This window comes from Crocuta crocuta, unplaced genomic scaffold (assembly GCF_008692635.1).
Source record: "Crocuta crocuta isolate KB4526 unplaced genomic scaffold, BGI_CrCroc_1.0 scaffold271, whole genome shotgun sequence".
Lineage (NCBI taxonomy): Eukaryota > Metazoa > Chordata > Mammalia > Carnivora > Hyaenidae > Crocuta > Crocuta crocuta.
In genome coordinates this window covers 4,858,348-4,869,287 of record NW_027527824.1, presented here as the reverse complement: position 1 = coordinate 4,869,287, position 10,940 = coordinate 4,858,348, and the positions used below count along the sequence as shown (strand labels likewise).

Here is a 10,940-nt window from a genome sequence, read left to right as displayed (position 1 = left end):
AAATTTTTTTTTTTTTTTTTTTTTTTTGTCTCCAACCTTCCTGGCCTTGACTTTATGATCTTAAGAATTTGTCGGGGGGCACCTGGCTGGCTCAGCCAGTAGAGCATGCAACTCTAGATCTCAGGGTTGTGAGTTCAAGCCCCACATTGGGCCTAGAGTTCACATTGAAAAAGAAAAAAAAAGAATCTGGCCTTAGATGCATGTTTCCTCTCCCTTCCCCAACCACAACCTTTGTGTGAATGATTGTGTCTGCCGTCTCCCTGGCAGACCAAGAGTGAGAGCGAAGTCCACTTTGATGTGGAGACAGCCATCAAGGTCCTCCGGCAAGCTGGCTACTACTCCCATGCCCTCTACTTGGCTGAGAACCATGCACACCACGAGTGGTACTTAAAGATCCAGCTAGAGGACATCAAGGTAAGTGAGACTCTTGACCCAGACAGAGACCTGTTCTTTTTCTAGGACATGCCCGGAATGACGAAAGTGCTTCCTGGTGGGAAGGCAGGAGCATACGCTTACTCTGCCCTTTATCTCTCCACAGAATTATCAGGAAGCCCTCCGGTACATCGGCAAGCTGCCTTTCGAGCAGGCAGAGAGCAACATGAAACGCTATGGCAAGATCCTCATGCACCACATACCAGAGCAGACGACCCAGTTGCTAAAAGGATTGTGTACCGACTATCAGCCTAGCCTTGAAGGCCGAGGTGACAGGGAAACTCCCAGCTGCAGGGTGAGACGTCAAGGAGATTGGCTTTTGGACAACAGGGATCACTTCTGGGGCCTCGTGGGTACCACACCCGCTCACTCGGCCTCCTCTCTCCTCCCTTGCCCCCCTAGGCCAACTCAGAGGAGTTCATCCCCATCTTTGCCAACAACCCCCGAGAGTTGAAAGCTTTCTTGGAACACATGAGCGAAGTCCAGCCCGACTCCCCGCAGGGCATCTATGACACCCTCCTTGAGCTGCGGCTGCAGAACTGGGCCCATGAGAAAGATCCGCAGGTGAGGCCTGGCAGAAGCTGCAGGAGGTGCCGGAGAAAAGACCGCCCTTCCATCTTTTGTGGTTGCCTTTTGCTGCATTCTTTAGACCAGTGACACCTCACCCTTGGGGGCTAAGTGGTCCTCCGTGAAGAGGCAGTCAAAGAGGTAGTTTACTTGCCTCGTCACAAGAGACCTTTGTGATTTTTTTTTCCCTTAAGCCCAGCAACTCTGCCTTCCTTCCCTAGATCAAAGAGAAGCTTCACGCAGAGGCCATCTCCCTGCTGAAGAGTGGCCGCTTCTGCGACGTCTTTGACAAGGCTCTGGTCCTCTGCCAGATGCACGACTTCCAGGACGGGGTCCTTTACCTCTATGAGCAGGGGAAGCTGTAAGATTCCGGGCCACTTCGGGGGAGGGGGAGGATCTGGTTTTCTGGGACAGCCACTGAAGCGTGCCTTGCCCTGACCCCAGGTTCCAGCAGATCATGCACTACCACATGCAGCACGAGCAGTACCGGCAGGTGATTGCCGTGTGCGAGCGCCATGGGGACCAGGAGCCGTCCCTGTGGGAGCAGGCGCTCAGCTACTTTGCACGCAAGGAGGAGGACTGCAAGGAGTGCGTGGCGGCCGTGCTCAAGCACATCGAGAGCAAGAACCTCATGCCCCCGCTTCTCGGTACTTGAGAGGGCGGTGGGGCGGGGTGCCGGCTGCCGAGATCTGGGGCAGGGCTCTTCCATTCTGTCGAGGGTGCTGCCCCATTCACTGTCCTGTTTCCTTCTGGACCCACTCTCAGTGGTGCAGACTCTGGCCCACAACTCCACAGCCACCCTGTCGGTCATCCGGGATTACCTGGTCCAAAAACTACAGAAACAGAGCCAGCAGATCGCACAGGATGAGCTGCGGGTGCGGCGGTACCGAGAGGAGACCACCCGCATCCGTCAGGAGATCCAGGAGCTCAAGGCAAGGTACTTGGTAACCAGATGTCGGAGGAGTCCGGGCGGGATAACCTTGTTCTTCACAGGGTGTGTCATTAAATACCTGTCAGAGAGGAGTGTACGAAAATATGTTCACGGGGCGCCTGGGGGCTCAGTCGGTTAAGCATCCAACTTCAGCTCAGGTCATGATTTCACAGTTCGTGGGTTCGAGCCCCACGTCGGGGCTCTTTCTGACAGCTCAGAGCCTGGAGCCTCCTTCCGATACTCTGTCTCCCTCTCTCCCTCTCTCCGGCCTTCTCCCACTCGTGATCTCTCTGTCTTAAAAATAAATTTAAAAAAACAAAAAATGAAAATATGTTCAAACTTTGCATTTTTGAAGATCTGTTTTAATAGGGAATTTCCAAAGAATGGTTTATTCCAAAGTTTGTTATTTATTGGGTTTTTGGAGGATGTTAACAGCAGGTATTTTTCTTTTTATGACTCTATGGCTTACCTTTTCTAAAAATACATTTTTTTTAAGAGAGGGGGCGAGAGCAGGGGAGGGCAGAGAGAGAGGAAGAGAATCTTAAGCAGGCGCCTCGCTGAGCATGGAGCCCCTCGAAGGGCTCGATCTCACAGCTGTGAGATCATGACCTGAGCCAAAATCAAGAGTCAGACGGCAAGCACTGCTCTTAACAGAGACAAAAAAGCCCTGCCATGTGGAGCTTACAGTGTAGAGGTAGGCAGGTGTTAAATACTCTAAATAAAATATTACAGTGTGTTAGATGGTTATAAGTTCTAAGGAGAAAACTAGTTTAGTAAGGAGAGTAGGATGCTGTGTGTATGTGCGTGCACACGGGTTCTTGTTTATATGGAGACTGGAAGGGTCACATCTGAGTAAAGATCTGAAAGACAGGTAAAGGTTCCCCGACTGCGGAATGAATGTCACAGGGATGAAAGCTACAGCACAGGGAATGTAGTCAGTGTGGTAATAGCACTGCGTGGTGACAGATGGTAGCTACACTTGTGATGATCGTAGTGCAACTTCAGTTGTACTTCAATTTAAAAACGAAGCGGGGTGGGGGGGGTGTTGCCTGGGTAGCTCGGTTGAGTTAAGTGTCCGACTTCAGCTCAGGTCATGACCTCAGGGTTTGTGAGTTTGAGCCCTGTGTCGGGCTCGCTGCTGTCAGCTCAGAGTCTGCTTTGGATTCTGTCCCCTTCTCTCCCTGCCCCTTCCCACTTGGGTGTGTGCTCTCCTCCCCACTCAAAAATAAACAAACATAAAAAATGTTTAAAAACTGTGAAGGACAACTTAGTAGTGGTTGTGAAAACGAAATGGGTTAGTCGGACTTGCCGGGAGCACATGGAGACTCTGCGGGCCCGGACTGGCGTCCTCATTTCACTCCCTTATGGAGGTTAAGACCAGGACTTTGTAGTCCCTCAGCAGGGACCCCTCCTCATCAGCTTCAGCTGCCTTCTCTCTACACCTGGCTTTTGGCTCTGCCCTCACTCTTGGCCACTCCTTTCTGGTCTCCCTTGCCTGCAGTCCGAAGATTTTCCAGAAGACCAAGTGTAGCATCTGTAACAGTGCCTTGGAGTTGCCCTCGGTCCATTTTCTCTGCGGTCACTCCTTCCACCAGCACTGCTTTGAGAGTTACTCGGAAAGTGACGCTGACTGCCCCACCTGCCTCCCTGAAAACCGGAAGGTCATGGATATGATCCGTGCCCAGGAACAGAAACGCGATCTCCACGATCAGTTCCAGCACCAGGTGGGCACGAGTGGGTAGATGACTGCCCCCCTCACGGAGTCTTGGGAGCATTCGCGTCTTTTCTGTCCTCACTCAGGATGGGGCCCCTGCAGTTCTGATTCTTCTCTCCTCTCTCCCTGCAGCTCAAGTGCTCCAACGATAGCTTCTCTGTGATTGCTGACTACTTCGGCAGAGGGGTTTTCAACAAATTGACTCTGCTGACTGACCCTCCCACGGCCAGGCTGACTGCAAGCCTGGAGGCTGGGCTGCAGCGGGACTTGCTCATGCACTCCAGGAGGGGCACTTGAGCAGCTAAGAGGAAGGGGTGTGATAGTGGGGCCACAGTAGCGGGGATATGGGGGACAGAGGCCGGGCCAATGCACAGGGGTCAGGCAGACATGCCCAGGACCCACCTTGATCTGACGCCATAGCCCTCAGGACTAAAGAGGACTTTTTCTCCCTCTTTCGGCCAGCCCGCCGTTCCTCCTGTTGACTTTTTGAGCAGTGTGGATCATTCCAGACCAGCGGGGGAGGGTACCTCAGCAACCTCCGAGTGTGGACAATAGCTGCTTTATTCTCTATCCAAGAGCACCAGGCTGTGCTTGGGTCCTTGCTCCCAGAGTCTATAAATAAAAGAATATAATGGTTTGGGGGGTTGAAGGTTTTATTCTGGGGACTTCCTGGTGATTCTTAGTTGTGCAAAATGTACTTTCCCTCTGTTTTTGTAGAACTCTCCTTCTTGTATGGTTTCTTGAAAGTTATGTTGACAAGACCTCATTCCATTAATGGGTGGGGCCAGCGGCCTCCAGTAGACCAGTTTCCTGAAGGGCCTCAGTGATGAAAGGCCTGGTACCTGAGCTCTGGGAGCAACCTGGACCGAGGCCCCCCCAGACCAGCGCCCGCTCTGTAGTCTGGCTGGTCTCAGTGGCTCTTGTTTGCGCAAAGTATTCAGGCAGGAGGCAGATTTCTGGTGCGAATCCTTGGGTTTAAGCCTGCCTTCATTGTGGATAGGTTGGTGTCTTGCCAGATTTAGGACCAGATGATAAGCAGGACGTGCTCGCTTCGGCAGCACATATGCAGATGATAAGCAGGATAAAAGGGCCTTTATTGAAACACTTTTCTCTCTCTCTCGGAAGTTGCCAGCTGAAGTTTGTGTGGCTAGGTGTCTGCCTGTAAATGTGTCGGAAAACTGCTCCTGTGTCTTGCTTAACTGAAGAAAGTAGCTCGGACATCGTGCTTTAAAGGTTAGGTAGTGTGTGCAACAGGCAGAGTACGCTATAGTTGCAGTGGCTAAAAGTACAGACTTCGGGGCAGCTGACCTAAGTTTGAATCCTAGTTTGATTTAGGTCATCTCTTACCTCCTCTGAACCTCAGTGTCTTCATCAGTACGTTAGGAATGACAACACCTTGTACAGACGTTATGAAGGCCTAAGGAGCAAGCGAATGGGTGTCCAATTCCTTGATAGTGGTTAGCATGTGGGCACTCAGTGCATGGTTATTAAGATAGTTGGTGAAGGAAGCACTTTCTCTAAGACACCTTTGCCACTAACAATGTGCCATTAATGATGGTGCTCCCACTTGGGTTGTCTTTTTTTTTTTAATGCTTGTTTATTTCTTGAGAGAGAGAGACACACACAGAGTGCCAGCAGGGGAGGGGCAGAGAGAGGTAAATACAGAATCCAAAGCAGACCTCAGGCTCTGTGCCGTCAGCAGAGTCCAATATGGGACTCAAACCTGCCAACTGTGAGATCATGACCCAAGCTGAGAGCTGAAGTGGGACACTTAACCAACTGAGCCACCCGGGTGCCCGGCACTTGGGTTGTCTTTAGGCATGACCTTTGATTTCTGCACCAGTCTCCTCAGTTAATAGGAATGTTGACTACTTCAGGGTTGTGGCAGAGCGAAGTTTTAACAGAACAAAGGAAGCACTGCATCAGCTGCACTAATTGCTTGTGCCAGAGCTAAGGAGAGAGAGCTGTAGAATTCTGGGTGACCAGCCTTCTAGAGCATCCTCTTATCTGAAGGTGTTGAATCCAGCAGACGGGGCATGGAAGTTGCCCAAGGACGCTTTCCTTCAAACGCAGCATTTTAGAGTGAATACTCTTTTTCTCTGAGCCCTGCTAACTTCGGCTTGACCCTCTGGGCGGCGGTAGGAGGAGGGCTGCTCTGTGGGTAAATGTGGGGAGCATCTCTTAGTCACCATCAGTACTCCCCGCTCAGAACGAGGTATACGTAAAAGAAATGAATGGTTAATAGGCCCAGGATACCAGCGAGGAAGACTGGGGCGGACAGGGTCCCCAGCGTCCCCACCAGCCTGGCAGATTAGGGCCGGTAACAGAAGGGTAAGGTCAGGTCTGTCGCAATCCTTCTAATTCCCGCCCCGAGGGTGGTCCTCCCCGCCGGGGGCGGGCGCCGGAAGTGACGGAGAGCCCGGAGTCGGAGGCTGCAGGAGGAGTTCGCACCCCGCGTGCACCCGGTCCCCGTTGGCCGGGCCCTCCAGACTCCCCGGACTCCCAGGGGCCCTGGCGGCGCCTCCCGGACCTACCTCCTGAGCACAGTCATGTCCCGCAACGGCAACGCCGCCGCCACGGCGGTGAGTACTGAGCGGGTGACCCTCGCAACTTTGGCGTTCCTGACTAGCTGCGCTACGATTGGCCCCAGGTTGCCATCCTCCGTCGTCTATTGGTCAGATCGACTATCCGTCATCTTTTTTTTTTTTTGTCGAAATAGTTTTTAAAGGGCAAGTAGCTGGATTGACTTTAGGAAGGATGGGAGATAGTGGGGGAGGGGGGCGGGATTAAGAGTGGAGGGATAGTCTGGAACGAAACCCGCACCCCTGCGAGGATCTGGGCGGGGTGGGGCGAGGGGGAGGGGGTTCCTCCGGGCCTGGCATCCGCGGCTCTAGACTTAAGTGACCAGCCCGGATAAGTTCGTCTACACAAGATCGGGATCCTTTTACACGAGACAGGGCGGAGGCAGCATTCGGCCACCTTGGGAATATGTACCACTTCGGATCCTTAGAGGAGAGTGTACTCCCAAGTCTCCCGATTGCACACAAACATTTTGGAAGTGCGCCTTCTCTCCTTTTTCCGTTTTAGCGGTCACTCAGCCCTGGCCTGTTCTCAAAGTCCCCAGCTGAGACACACCTTTGGGTTACGATGGTGGGTGGGGCGTCACCCTTGCGCCTTCCTCTCCCGAGCTCTGTTGTGTAGATGCAAACTACAGCCAGTGGATGCCACTGCCAGCCAGAGATAAGAAAGAGACTGGCAGGGGCGCCTGGGTGGCTCAGTCGGTTAAAGCGTCCGACTTCAGCTGGTTTGTGGGTTCGAGGCCCTCATTGGGCTCTCTGCTCTCATCACAGAGCCCGCTTCCGATCCTCTGCGCCTCTCTCTCTCTCTCTCTCTCTCTCCCCCTCCCCTTACCCCGCTTGCCCGCGGGCTCCGTCTCTCTCTCTCAAACATTAAAAAAAGAAAGGAAAAAAAAAGAAAGAAAGAAATGGGCAGCTGCTGATCTGTTGTCCAGGCTGCTGGTGAGGAGAGGGATTTTTTGCCATTGCACACATTCTTGAGCACTAGACTAGGAGTAGGAAAATTCTAGCTCCTGCTTTTTGCCCATTGTTAGCTGTGTGACTCCAGGCAAGTCATTTCACTCCTCAGTTGCTTCTGTAACAGAGTGCTAGAGATACCTGCCCTGTCTACCTGATAGGTTGTCATGAAGATTAAGAGCAATAGTGTACATGGTCAATAAATAACTTTTTTTTGTTTTTAAAAAATGTTTCTTTATTTTTGAGAGGGGGAAACAGTGTGAGCAGGGGAGGGCAGCAAGAGGGAGACAGAATCCAAAGCAGGCTCCAGGCTCCGAGCTGTCAGCACAGAGCCCGATGCGGGGCTCGAACTCACGAACCATGGGATCATGACCTGAGCCAAAGTCAGATGCTTAACCAACAGAGCCACCCAGGTGCCCCCCAAAAAATATCTTTTTAATGGAATAAAGTGTGCTGTGCAGAATCGATGCAATTCAGGGATTGCTTGAACCCAGCAGTTTCTGGGACCTTAGATTCCTTTCTCTGGGCTCCTAGTGGCCCAGAATTTTAGGGGCCATGTTTAGCATTTCAGGCCTAGCCTAATTTGCTCGGGGTCCCTCGGGTTTATTTATGGGAGAAGTGATAGCAATGCAATAGACTAGCGTCCAGGTGCAGTCAGCTATCACATCCCCAACAACAGAGGCCCCAGAGTCCTGCCTGCAAAACAACTCCACAGGTTGAAGATCTCACAGTAGGGAAAGTTGACATTATCTGCAGTGACTACTCTTTGGTCTAGAAAGAAATAGGACCTAAGACTGTGGAACACAATTCTACCTGCTAGGCACTGAACACCTTTGTCCAGGGTGCCCTGTCAGGAGGAAGAGCCATGTCCCGTTGTGTTCCTAGCTTGGTCACTGACGTCCTGATGTCTCTGGTTGGTGAACCCAGAGGCAGCACTCTAGATGAATGGACAGTAGGCAGCTCAGCCTTTCAGTCTCCTGGAACATCAGCGGCAGAAAATACTGGAGTCCAAACTCCTTCATTTTATAGATGAACAGACTGATACTAATGGGACGGTGTGCCCCAGGTCACCTGGCCAAGAGGCTGAGGAGGACGCTACATAGGATCTGTTTGACCCCAGTCCTTTATGTATGCATTCCAGCCAGATTAGGGGATCCATGGTGTGGCATCTGTGGGGTAGCTCTCAGTTTCTAGGCGGCACTGGAGCTTTCTCCAGCGCCTGATGTCTTGTGGATACTGAACTTGTCCTCAGTGACTCAGCGCAAGTTCCCTCGAGGCCCCAGCTGCCCTGCCCCCGTCTGCTGCAGGGCCCACCCTCCCTGTGGCCAGGCTGATGGGTCTTATCTCTCTGCCCACTTGGCTGTGTGCAGCACTCCCACCACCGTCTTAGCCGGGATGGGCTTCGGGACTCAGTGTCTGGTTATTTCAGCAACAGTGGGTCCTGCTATTGCTTCCCTCAGGGCTCTGTTTCTCTGGATCTGGGAGGAAGGCGCCAGGTGCTGAGGCAGGTAAAGGGACCAGTCTCGGAGAACCTTCCCACTCCAAGGTCCGCTGGCCACAGGCCAGGGGCTGGCAGAGGTTCTTTTCCTCCAAGCCAGAGATTCTGGTTCTTGGACACGGTGTTGAGGCACGCGAGGAACAGACGGGACTGTGACTTGGGGACTTTTTCTGCAGGAAGAAAACAGCCCAAAGATGAGAGTGATTCGTGTGGGTACCCGAAAGAGCCAGGTGAGTACAGTTCGTCTCAAGAGTTCTAGGCTCCACAGTATTACGAGTTGGGGGGCCCAGAGAGTTAGGAATGGAGGAAATGGGTGGCTGGGTGTTAAATCCGGTGAAGAATAGTATATTGCAGTGTGTGGAGAGACAGTCGCTGGGCTGAGCAGACCACGCCAGGCCCCTCTCCTTCCTCCGTGGGCATTCAGCCACCTCTCTGAATTCCAGCTCCTTCCAGGTCTCCCTAACCCTGGGAGGGGGTGAGCTCAGGGCAGTGCCAGGGAAGGACAGGACTAATCTGCGTGTTTGTCCCCAGCTGGCTCGCATACAGACAGACAGTGTGGTGGCAGTGCTGAAATCCTTATACCCAGGCCTGCAGTTTGAAATCGGTGAGTTTTCTGGACGGGAATGGAAGCTATCTGGAAGCCCTTCCTCCCTGGAGGGAAAAACACAACATTTCTGCCTTCCCTTAGGCCCAAAGCTTGGTCCCAATGCATCTAAGAATTCTTAGCTTTTTGGAGGGCCATTTACTCCTCTGGATACCTCTAGCTTTGACTCCCTGGGCTAGCCTGGCATTTAACATCTGCTTTGGGTCTTTTGATGAATGTGTCTGGTCTCCCTGCTAGATCATAGATTCCCGGAGGGCAACATTTGGTGTGTGTGTGGGGGGTGCCTCTGTATACATTAGGAGTTATACAGTGCAGGGCTTAGTAGAGGCTCAGTAAATGCCGATCAATGAGCGCCTGACTGATTCTCTCCTCAGTTGCTATGTCCACCACAGGGGACAAGATTCTTGATACTGCGCTCTCTAAGGTAACGTATTTCCCCCAATCCCTTTCCCTCCCTCCTCTTTCCTTCCCCCAAGAGGTTCACTCTGAGGCTTTTTCTTGACTGGCAGATTGGCGAGAAGAGCCTGTTTACCAAGGAGCTGGAACACGCGCTGGAAAAGAATGAGTACGTGAAAGACAGGAGAGCGTGGCTCCCTCCCAGTGTCTGGCTAGGACTCCAGTGCACATCAGACCTGGATATCAGCTAGACCGTGAGGGTTCAACCCTTGGCTAGAGGGAGGCTCATATGTGGGTTTTTCAGGCCTCAGAAAAGGAGAGGGTCCTGATTCCTAGCCATCTGACTTCCTGGAGGGCAGGATTGGCTGGGGGGTGGGGGCAGAAGGGAGGGTGGGGAGGAGCGGGTCTCAGGGTCCTGAGGTCTTAGACATGCCTGCTTCCTGATGTGCTCTAAGCGAGCGGCTGAGTAGAGGCAGGGGGAGGTAGAGGAGGGGTGAAGGCACGCTGCTGGGATCCTTTCTCCTTGCCGCCTTCTCTCTCTCTCTAGAGTGGACCTGGTTGTTCACTCCCTGAAGGACCTGCCCACGGTGCTTCCTCCTGGCTTCACCATTGGTGCCATCTGCAAGTAAGAGCTCTGCGAGTCAGGGGGGCTGAGCAGGGGGTAGGCATCATGTTGGCCTTTGCTTTTCCCTTTGGGACTCTGCCCTCTGCCTCTAGAGCTCTTCCCTTTGCCCTGAGGGGTGTCAGGCATGGCAGAAAAGAGAAAATGCCAGTTAATTGGCTAAGGAGAGACCCTGGAGGTGACCTTGACTGAGATTTCTTCCTCATTCTGTGACTTTTCCTCCATCCCCAGGCGGGAGAGCCCATATGATGCTGTTGTGTTTCACCCCAAATTTGTTGGGAAGACCCTAGAAACCTTGCCAGAAAAGAGGTGAGTGGGGTCCGGATAGGCATCCTGGTGGGACATGCACAGAAAATGGAGGGCCAAGTAGAAGAGGAATGGAACCATGCCTGCCTCAGGTTAAATCTCATTTTAAACCCTCTCTCTGACCAGTGTGGTGGGAACCAGCTCCCTGCGGAGAGCGGCCCAGCTGCAGAGAAAGTTCCCACACCTGGAGTTCAAGAGCATTGTATCCTTTCAGAGGAGGCAGGGGGCAGTAGCCAGGGAGGAAGATGGGGTCCACAGGGCCAGTTTCAGAGGAAAAGGACCATGGGCCAGCAGACTATCTGTCCTTGACTGTCTGCCCTATTCGTCCATCCACCCA

At 52.8% G+C, this 10,940-nt stretch overlaps 2 protein-coding genes across 3 annotated transcripts in view; both read left to right on the top strand.

Annotated features, from left to right (window-relative positions):
- VPS11 (VPS11 core subunit of CORVET and HOPS complexes) overlaps positions 1-4,281 on the top strand; it is a 10,177-nt gene extending 5,896 nt beyond the window's left edge. Inside the window, exons 9-16 of the mRNA XM_077776999.1 lie at positions 268-414; positions 539-727; positions 835-996; positions 1,221-1,360; positions 1,444-1,646; positions 1,765-1,936; positions 3,432-3,654; positions 3,777-4,281. Of these exons, the coding sequence (XP_077633125.1) occupies positions 268-414; positions 539-727; positions 835-996; positions 1,221-1,360; positions 1,444-1,646; positions 1,765-1,936; positions 3,432-3,654; positions 3,777-3,941 (1,401 nt within the window). The 3' untranslated portion in view covers positions 3,942-4,281. The remainder of the gene's footprint in view (positions 1-267; positions 415-538; positions 728-834; positions 997-1,220; positions 1,361-1,443; positions 1,647-1,764; positions 1,937-3,431; positions 3,655-3,776) is intronic.
- Positions 4,282-6,041: 1,760 nt separating this feature from the next.
- Positions 6,042-10,940, top strand: part of HMBS (hydroxymethylbilane synthase) — a 7,385-nt gene continuing 2,486 nt past the window's right edge. The window contains exons 1-9 of one of the 2 annotated variants that reach the window (XM_077776971.1): positions 6,042-6,226; positions 8,638-8,685; positions 8,852-8,905; positions 9,207-9,279; positions 9,654-9,703; positions 9,789-9,844; positions 10,223-10,300; positions 10,529-10,606; positions 10,730-10,805. In XM_077776971.1, coding sequence (XP_077633097.1) covers positions 6,194-6,226; positions 8,638-8,685; positions 8,852-8,905; positions 9,207-9,279; positions 9,654-9,703; positions 9,789-9,844; positions 10,223-10,300; positions 10,529-10,606; positions 10,730-10,805 — 546 coding nt within the window. In that variant the 5' untranslated portion in view covers positions 6,042-6,193. The remainder of the gene's footprint in view (positions 6,227-8,637; positions 8,686-8,851; positions 8,906-9,206; positions 9,280-9,653; positions 9,704-9,788; positions 9,845-10,222; positions 10,301-10,528; positions 10,607-10,729; positions 10,806-10,940) is intronic. The other variant, XM_077776980.1, reaches the window with a different exon arrangement.